This window comes from Aquarana catesbeiana, linkage group LG09 (genome assembly GCF_042186555.1).
Source record: "Aquarana catesbeiana isolate 2022-GZ linkage group LG09, ASM4218655v1, whole genome shotgun sequence".
Lineage (NCBI taxonomy): Eukaryota > Metazoa > Chordata > Amphibia > Anura > Ranidae > Aquarana > Aquarana catesbeiana.
This window is the reverse complement of record NC_133332.1, coordinates 225,244,250-225,254,782: the sequence shown is the minus strand read 5'-3', so window position 1 is coordinate 225,254,782 and position 10,533 is coordinate 225,244,250. Positions and strand designations below refer to the sequence as shown.

The 10,533-nt window shown below is 41.1% G+C and overlaps 1 protein-coding gene across 1 annotated transcript; it reads left to right on the top strand.

Moving 5' to 3' along the window:
• The first annotated feature begins 1,420 nt into the window (after positions 1–1,420).
• On the top strand, positions 1,421–8,386 carry LOC141108998 (uncharacterized). Its single transcript, XM_073600956.1, has 2 exons — positions 1,421–1,498; positions 6,577–8,386. The coding sequence occupies exons 1-2, from the start codon at positions 1,421–1,423 to the stop codon at positions 7,219–7,221; spliced, it is 723 nt and encodes a 240-aa protein (XP_073457057.1). The 3' UTR covers positions 7,222–8,386.
• Positions 8,387–10,533: the final 2,147 nt, after the last annotated feature.

Genomic DNA, 10,533 nt, shown 5'->3' with positions numbered 1-10,533 from the left:
CAAGAAAGATAGCAACTCCTAGCTCTTTCCCTACTCATCAGGAACCTCTCCTTGCTGCTAATACTGTCCCTGTCAGACAGGTGACCTGTCCCTACACAAACCACATATGAAAGTGCACATGAAAGGGTCTTAAATGGGTTCTGCCTAACCCAAGATGGCCGCCAGAGTCACATGGGGTGACAGCAGCCAATCGGATAGCTCCCCCAGTGGCCCAGGAAATAATAGTTCCTCTAGACTTCCCCTCCAACTGCAATGCCTGCAGTGGAGAAAATAGGTTGCAAGCTGCCGTGTATTACAGCCTGTTATAGACCCGAAATGCCAGGATTTGAGACTGAAAGGCCAAACCGCCCACGTGCATGAGACCTAAAGGTAACCCAGGTCTGTGTATGACTGAATGCTGCACTCTGAAAGTGTCTTAGATGGCCAGATCACTAAGCCTAGGATCAATACTAAGCACTCAAAATGACAGTTTGGGGGAGGGGGGGGGGGCTGACACCTTGAAAAAAATGCACATTGAATTAATACTTGTTATAAAATATATAAATGTTACATTTTGTAAATTCACATCATTGAAATGTAATTTTCCAATGTTTCCATTTCACTTTTTGTACACTATGGTTTTCTTGATTGTCAAAGAATTCAAATTGTGTACACTGTACAGGACATCCCCTGAAATGTCATATTCTTGAATGACTCCAATCTTTTAGAAATCTGTTCTATTTTTCATAAAAGAAAAAGATGCACACTATAGGATCGTCACTGGTGCTTTTATGACAACACCAGGACTGCTCAGGGGTGTAATGAAGGCAGATCCTCCCACTGAACAGTCAGTTTCAAAAGCATAATGGTAAGACTTGCTTTATATACTGTATATAGAATAGGAGAAGGTAAGAATCTGCAATGTTACAACTTTTATACCTTTACAATCACTTTAATTAAAAAGGCGATATTATAGAGCAAAGTACAGAATCATAAACCCGTTTACTAATGAGCCATTTATTTACAAAATGAACACTACACTGTGTTTTTATATGTGATATATATATATATGTAGTATGACTATCTTAAAGCGGAGTTCCGTCCACATTTATTTTTTTTTTTAATTGATCCGAGCATAATGCATTAGTAAATAAAAACATGATTATACAAGGTTAATAGTGGATGTTGCGAAAATATAAAATTGAATACTCACAAGTTTTTCCCTCCTGTTGTGGCCGTTGCCATCATGATTGTGGGCATGTGAAGCCCAATCGATAACTCCATCTGGGATAAGCATGTGAGAGGCGCATGCTGGGTAACCAGCATGCACCTCTCTATCTCGCGCATGCGCGATTTACCGGCGGCCGTATCGATTTTTCATCAAAGTACTGCTCACAGACTCCTGGTAAATGATGACTCTTCATTTCCCAGGAGCACAGGCATGGGAGGAAGTGACGAGGAGCTCCGCAGACCAGGAAGTAACAGATTAGGAGAACTACATAGCAACAGGGATTTTTTGGTAAGTATATAAAAAAATGTCCTCCAAATGTTTCTTTATAGGTGTAAAGGAGTCTGATTATGGAAAAAAAATTTCAGGGTGGAACTCCGCTTTAAATCTTGAAAAATGCCCAAATTCTGTAATAGTGGCCATAGTCTCCCGCAGAAGTCGTTCGTATCTCCTAGCATTATCATCGTGTCATCCGCATATGGCATCACTTTTTCCTTCCTGTCACTATAACAAAAGCCAGTGATACCCGGGTTATCTCTGATCAAGATAGCCAGCGGCTCAATGGCTAGGCCAAACAGCAAGGGCAACAACGGGCATCACTGTCGCATGCCCCGCCCTAGGTGGAAAGTGTGAGACATTCTACCAGAAGCTCGAATTGCTGCTTGTGGGTGACTATATAGGAGGAGCACCCAGGAAATGTAACCCTCATCAAAACCAAATTTCGACAACACCTCCCATAAATAAGTCCACTCAACGCTGTTGAAGGGTTTCATAACATCAAGCAAAAGCAATGCCCTATGGCCAACATTATCTGCCCGGGACTGCATATTAAGAAAGATCTACCTCACATTGACAGAGGCTGACTTATTTAGCATGAAGCCGGCTTTATCAGAATGCACAATGGACATCATAACCCTATTCAATCTTATTGCTAGAACACTAGCCACAAATTTAATATCGCTTTGTGGTAGCGAAATTAGTCTATAGGATCCTGGATCTGTCACGTCTTTGCCCGATTCTAATAAAATAAAAAATATTAGCCTTAGACATAGAGGGAGGCAGACTATTATGGTCCCGGGAAGCATTGAAAACCTTCAAACGTGGCAGCAATAGCGTAGCATATTGTTTATATATTTCCATGGGAAGACTATCCTCCCCAGGAGCATTACAATTTGGAAAGGAACTAACCACCAACTGCAATTCTTCTAAGGTAAATCGGGGAATCTAAATCCTTTTTCTGAGCTAGAGAGAAACATGAAAATGTAACAGTACTCAAATAATTTGCCAGAGCTGAGGAAATATACACTGCGATGGGAAGGTATAACGTTTCATAATTTAGTGCCAGTTCTTAAAGAACCAAATCCGGGGAGTGCACTAGGCGACCCGTCTGGGATCTAATAGTTTCAATAGCAGGTGAGCGTTGGTGTGAATTAGAAATCCTCGCCAGCAGGTGTCCAGTGCTCTCCCCCTCCTCCAAAAAGGCTAACCTAGAACCATTTTTCTCCGTCGAGGAGAGAAAATGTTCATAAGCGGACTGAGCAGACTGCCATGCCTCCCTAGTAGAGCCAAGTAGGGTCACTGACATACTTTTGTTCCAGTGTATGAACCTGAGACCCTACCTGCTCCCTCAGACCCGAAGAAGCTCTTTTTACCTTGTGAACTACCCCTCAAATATGCATTAAACGCCTCCCAATTGACAAGGGGAGAATCAGTGTGGTCCTGCTGGGCAAAAAACTCATGCATGCTCCGTTCTATCTCTACGTGAGATGGGAAAAGCTTTAGCCAAAAATGTATTCAATTTCCATGGTGCCTTAGGTAATGTAGAGGGTGGAGACACAATAAGGCGTATTATCATACAGGAGTGATCAGAAACACAGCTGGGTCTATAAAGTTCCTCAGAGATAGAGAGGAGCATAGCTAAGTTACCCACAGCCAAGTCGATTCTAGAGAAAGAACCATGAGATTTGGAGAAGCATTTGGAGTGAAGATTATTACGTCTCCAAATATCCACCCAGCCCACTTCATGTATCAACCTTGATAAAGTGGTACCTCTTAAAAGGGCAGGAGCCCCTGGGACCAGGTGTCGTATTATTCGCTATTACCTGGTTAGGAAGAACTTATCTTGAGAGCTCCAATGCCAGATATGGACCCCAACATACAGGCTAGCAGGGTTTAATACAGACAAACTATTATTGTAATCAGGGCTGGTGCAAGGATTTTTGACACCCTAGATGAAACCTAATTTTGCCACGCCCCTTGGCTCCACCCCCTGACTCCACCCCCTTTACCCTGCCCATGTATACTCCACCTTTTTAATGAAGTGCCCATCAAATACAGCCCACCAGCACCCATCAAATGCAGCTTTATCAGTGCCCATCAATGCAGCCTACCAGCACCCATCAATAAATGTTTGCTTGTTTCCATTTATTCGGGAGTCTGGACACAGTCCTCTGCCGCTGCAGCGCCTCTGACACTATGGGGTTGGTTTACTAAAGGCAAATCCACTTTGAACTACAAGTGCACTTGGAAGTGCAGTCGCTGTAGATCTGGGGGGGAAGAGCTGAAATCAGGGGAAGCTCTGCTGATTTTATCATCCAATCATGTGCAAGCTAAAATGCTGTTTTTTCTTTTCCTTGCATGTCCCCCTCAGATCTACAGTGGCTGCACTTCCAAGTGCACTTGCAGTGCACTTTGTAGTGCAAAGTGGATTTGCCTTTAGTAAATAACCCCCTATGTGCGGACAGGAACAAGGGAACAGAGAAAACAACTCTTCCGGGGGTAAGCGCTACACCTGTCTTACCACCCTGTTCTACCTCCAGCGCCTAGGGTAATGTCATGATCCTTCCAGCAAAATCCTGGGAATGACTAGCATCCTAAGATGCACTTTTATTGGGCTGGATTGCCTTACTGTGAGATATGGGGTACTCATTGTTCCCCAGGAATCTTGAGGAAGAGTGGTGATGCCTGAAGACGAGAGTTATGTACTGTAAAGTGTTTAACTTTTTTTTCTTTTTTTGCAGGTACATTTTTTTTTTACAGGGGGAGGTAGACCCCGTTCTAATAAGTTGACCTTGCATTTTGGTGCAAGGTCCCACATCAAAAAAAGCCAACTGTTGCTCCCCAGTGTCTCCACTATATGGTTATATTGCGAACATAGAAGTCATACAAGTGTTCACTTGGGGGGTGCATATAAACCCAAAAACTAAAATTTTATATACGAGTCCTCAGATGAGGTGGCTGCATTTGTTTTCTTATTTTAAGCTTTTAGCCTATTTTTATTTCACCTGGTGATTCTACCAGTAACACACTTCCAGTACTAGGATGACAACCAATCTATATCAGGGCAATAGAAAAAAGATAGGACTATGGAACTCCGCCCCTCTCTCATTGTCAATAGCATAAAGGGTGTAGTCCTCGGAGAACAATCTAGTTGATAAGTCAACGCATAATGTTATCAGCTCACATAATGTCCTGCACCATCAACAGGTGTGTTTTTGAACTTATCAAACAAATTAAAAAAAAATACACTTTCAATGTATATTAACCACTTAAGCCCCGGACCAGAGCAGTTTTTGCGATTCGGCACTGCATCGCTTTTACTGTGCGGTCATGCAACGTGGCTCCCAAACAAAGTTGACTTTCACTTTTTCCCACAAATAGAGCTTTCTTTTGGTGGTATTTGATCAACTCTGCGTTTTTTTTTTTTTTGCACTATAAACAAAAATAAAGTGACAATTTTGAAAAAAAAAACGCATTATTTTTTACTTTTTGCTATAATAAATATCTCCAAAAAATATATAAAAAAAATATTTTTTTCCTCAGTTTAGGCCGATACGTATTCTTCTACATATTTCTGGTTAAAAAAAAACAATCACAATAGTCGTTTATTGATTGGTTTGCACAAAAGTTATTATGGCATTTTTATTAATAATTTTTTTTTTTACTAGTAATGGCGGTGATCTGCGATTTTTATCGTGACTGCGACATTATGGCAGACACATCGGACAATTTTAACATATTTTTGGGACCACTGTCATTTTTACAGCGATCAATGCTAAAAAATTGCATTGATTACTGTAAGAATGACACTGGCAGTGAAGGGGTTAACCACTAGGGGGCTAGGGAGGGGTTAAGTGTGTCCTAGGGGAGTGATTACTAACTGTGGGGGGGGCTGTGTGTGACACATCACTGATCATAGCTCCCAATTACAGGGAGCTGTGATCAGTGTCAGTGTCACTAGGCAGAACGGGGAGATGCTTGTTTACATTAGCATCTCCCCGTTCTACCTCTCTGTGAGACGATCACCGGTATCCCCGCGGACATCGAGTCCGCGGGACCTGCGGTCGTACTCACGGAGCTCGCGGCAGGGGCGCGCACGCGACCACACGGCGGCAAATTCAAAGGGACATGCGGGTACGCCCATTTTCCCAGCCATGCCATTCTGCCGACGTATATGTACATGTCGGCAAGCGGTTAAACAGACCAAAAGGGACCAAATAAGAGAAGTTCATTGTTAGCGTTTACATATACTTTAATGAACAATTGTTTCCCCTCTGTATAGGAATTTGAAAATTAATCTTCCAGATATGGTCCAGCAAATTCATTATGAGATAGGAAGTAGATGCTTTCTTCTAATTAGCTGGCTCTGTGCCTTCGGCAATAGGCAGACTCCCTCTGATCTCAAAGGCGATCAATGTGGAAAAACAAGATATTACACCTCAATGAAAGGTACTACCATGATGAAGAACAGTTTTCAATTGTCAGTGAGTAACATGATCCTGTGTCACTGTATGAGTCCACGCCAACAGAATGAGTAAATATTGTTACTAGGAGCAATGTGAACACAGAGCTGACGAGCAAGTAATTAATACTGTACAGCCTACTCTGGCCCAACACTCTTTACACAAGAACAATCCCTTTTTAAGCAGAGCTATAAACAATTGGATGACGGCAGGGACACCTGAGCATTCAGAGCCGATACACAGGACAGAAAGCATCTACAGTCACGTTCCAAAGGAACGGACAGCCCCATGGCCTGAAAATTTTGTACAAAAGCTTTCATCTTTCCTCTACAGGTATAGTAGCCTGCTACAATGTTTTTTCTGATGCATAAAAGATATTGGGGCCTTGACTATAGCCCAACTTTTTAAAACAATTCTCTAAGATTGTGTCGTCTCTGCCTTCATAGGAACTCATCTTTGCTATTGGATACTTGTACATTAAAACTTTATACATCTACGCTATTTTGGATTTCACAAGGATTGGTCTTCAATCACACATTGAACTAATAATGCTCCTTTTGACTTATATATTCATCTATGTTCTTCCACAATGACATTTTGGGATCTACATCCCATTTGACTTTATAGAACCAACTTGATTTTAAAGAACAAAGACTGATATTGCCTCCTCTCAGACTGTCCATTTTTGTTTCAGGCATGGAACAGGAATATACAGTTCCGGAATGCCCGATTTGCTTTGGATCCTATGATAATGTGTTCAAAACTCCTCTTCTGTTGCCTTGCAAACACACCTTCTGCATGGAGTGTTTGTCCAAGCTTTGCGTTTTTCAGAAAGAGATGGAAACGTTTTGCTGTCCCATCTGCAGGGCTAAGGTTACTATTCCAGAGGGGGGAGTCCCACAGCTACCCCCTAACATGGACATTGTCTCCCATTACCCACCATGGATGAATCAGCTGCAGAAAGTGTGGATAGAAGGGTCTAAACTTTGTTGGAAGAAAGATCACGGGGAGACCTACGTTGGCAGTACCAGAAACTCTTTGTCTCACTTCCCACAAGGGCGAGATGAAAATGTCATTATTACAGTCTTTCTACTGGGGCCTGCTCAGCCCAGCTTTTCTCAGCCACAGGCCCTGACTACAGTTAATCGACAGCCGCACTACCACCGCTGCAACCTCATGCTAAGGAATTATGGTTGCCTCTTGTGGATCTTCACTTGCTGTATTCTTCTGGTGTTCTTTGTTGTGTTTTTTCCAACATATCTACGTGTTTAAATCATATATGTAACATGTTTACACATGGCAATGGAACATCCTTCAGCCATTCCTCACCAATATGACCTCATCAAGAATAATCATCTTTGCTTGAAGTTCAATCCATCCAAAACTGGTATTTGATCTGTGGTGGATGCTGGGGGCTAATCTACCCACCATCATTGCTGCTCCTTCCCCTTGTGGAATCTCTCTCTTTCCTCTCCACATTGTTAATATTGTTCATTATGCAGGGCAATTAGAAAAGTGGGTGGAGTTGGGAACTTAAGTTCAAGTTTCCCTCCACTCAAGTCCTGAAGAGATAAAAATCCAATGGGCATCAGTCTCATGGGCATCTAACCTATACTGAAATTCTAGCTTGGTTTGGACTAACCCTTTAAATAATAATTACATTTAAATTACAATCATCTAAAATGGGATTGTAAGAACACACAGTATAATAAAGCCTAACATCAGGCATTTTTTTTCATTTTAGATCTAGTGAACATCTAGTGAAGGACAGTTAAAAATTTCTGTCGGGTTCTTATTATTTTCTTCAACCCCATTGGGGAAATTCTCCCTCATTTCCTGTCCTTGCGACATCTGTACAAGAAATAAAACATTGTCAGTTCTTACCTTTCTTTAAGCTACTAAAAAATGTGGTTATGTTTTATCTGTGTCCCCAAAGGAAGATTTAGTATCACTTCCTGTCCAGACAGGAAGTGAGGGAAATGCTTCCCAAGAGCGACACAGTCAGAAATAAAAACAGGACAGAAGCTTATTCCTTCCCCACTCTATCCATTGTAAAAAAATCAAATGTCTTTGCGGGCATTTGGGTTTACCAAAAAAAAAAAAAAAAAACAAGTGTAGCAGGAAGCAATATTTTCCCATATACAGCTTACATCCTGCCTAGTAGTTTTAAAGAATTCTGACATCAGCCAAACTTTTTTATACCTAATATTGTAGCCAGAAGGATAAAATGTTATGTCAGATATCCAATTAAAAGCACTTGTCACACTGTAACCTAAAGAATTTTAATTTCAGGTTTATTGCTTATTTAACTTTAAATACAAATCTCCAATTTTCTAAAAATGGATAATATTCTAACGATGAACAAAGTAAAGAAAGTATTTTACTTTCTTGTCAATTATGTATAACAATGTCGGTTTCTTAATATGTTGTTTTTTTAACTTTGATTTTAATTTATAAATAACACTGAAATTCTTCATATACCTGGTTAATCTGTGAGTGATTTAATTGTATTATTGGTGAAACATAAGCTGCTTGCTAGCTATAGTATGACACCGACTACTGCTTTTCAGTTGCATTTCAGGCCTTTAATGTGTTAATCTACCCGAAAGTGAAATTTAGATGGAAGGTGGTGGGCTGGTGTCTTGGATGGTCCAACGGTGAGATCGCCCTACCATGATTTCCACCCCTGTTGCTGTCTGCTCAGGAATTTTCAGTGCATAGTTACCTGGTTAATCAGGTTTTAAAAGGACACACATCCATATAGCTCAACCAATAGAACAAACATATAAATAACCTACATATACAGAATCCTATACCCACAGTTCATCCAGAGGAAGGGGAAAAAACCCTATATAGCATGATCCAATTTGATCCAGTGGGGAAACAAATTCCCTGGATCAAAAATGTCTGGTGGTGTTATTACCTATAAATGGTAATATACAGTTATATTTTGTGCATTTAGGAATGCCTCCAGACCTGAGGAAGTCTATTCCACATTTTCACAGCTCTTACTGTGAAGAAGCCTTTCTGTATGTGAAGGTTAAATCTCTTTTCCTCCAGATGCAAAGAGTGCCCCCCTTGTCCTCTGTGATGACCTGAAAGTGAATAACTCAACACCAAGTTCACTATATGGACCACTTATGTCTTTGTACATCTTGATCATATCCCCCCCTTAATCTCCTCTTCTCAAGAGAGAATACATACAGTTTCTCTAATCTTTCCTCATAGCTGAGCTCCTCCATGCCTCTTATCAGTTTGGTTGCCCTTCTCTGCACTTTTACCAGTTCCCTGATATCCTTTTTGTGAACTGGTGCCCAAAACAGAACTGCATATTCCAGATTTGTACAGGAGCAAAATTATCTCTCTCTCTAGTCCATAACTCTTTTAATAGAAGAAAGGATTTTGCTAGCTTTAGAAACTGCACCTTGGCATTGCATGCTATTATTAAGGGTAGGGTGAAATGCGATTTTGATCTGATTTTCAGTACGATAGTGCAACTTGGATGTGGTTTGCATATTCTACGGGGCCAAAATCACACTGGAATCGCACCAAAGTTGTTCATGAACCTTTTCGAAAACCAAGCATTGCTGAGTTGCATTGATGTCCACAGGCACCGTTGAAAACAATGTAATTTCCATTGTTGTGCAATTCTGTGGAACTCAAGTTGCATCTGAAATTGCACTGGTGTGAACAGAGCCTAAGTCTTTTATCTACCAGAACACCCAGATCCTTCTTGACCATTAAATCCCCCAGCTGTTCTCCTAGTTGCCCAAAAATAGTGCATTCAGGTCTGCTTGTAAGTTGGAGCCCAGATAGCAAGGATAACTTGCCACAAATCTGTGACATTGTTGAATTGTGAGTCTTGTTGACTTGCTGCACATTTTCACTGGCAATTTGTGCACTTGCCGAGCACTTGAAGCACAATTTCTAGTTGACACTTTTCCAATTTGTAGAAAATTTGCGTGGCAATTCTCTAGCAAGAGCAAAGTTGCAGTGGTGAGTCTACAGCAAGAGCTCTGCAAGTCTACAGCATGAAAATTCAGTCACAGCGACCCCTGTGGTGGGATGACTATTGCACAACATAACTGAACCAGAACTTGCAGCAGACTTGCAGAATGTTTGCAAAGAAAGTTAATCTGGAGTCATGCAATATGGACTTGCTGCAATTGTGCAACAAACTTGTGAAGCCTGACAAGTCTAGCAATAGCTTGGCAAGTCATTTTCAAACTTGCAGCTCGATTGCTTTATATCCGGGAGATATCATGTAAGGACAATATTCTACTATATAGCTTATTGTCATCTGCAATTGCTGAAATGGTACTTTAAATTTCAAACTCTATATCATTTATAAACAGGCTAAAAAGGAAGGATCCCAGCACTGAACCTTGGGGTACACCACTAATAACCTTAGACCATTCAGAATATGAATTATTAATCATTACTCTCTGAATATGGTCTTTTAGACAGTTTTCTATCCATTTACAAACTGAATTTTCAAACCCTGTTGGACCCAATGACAGTGGCGTCGGCAGGGGGGGGGGCTGACGGTGGCTGAAGCCCAGAGTGGGTCCCCAAAAAGCCCTG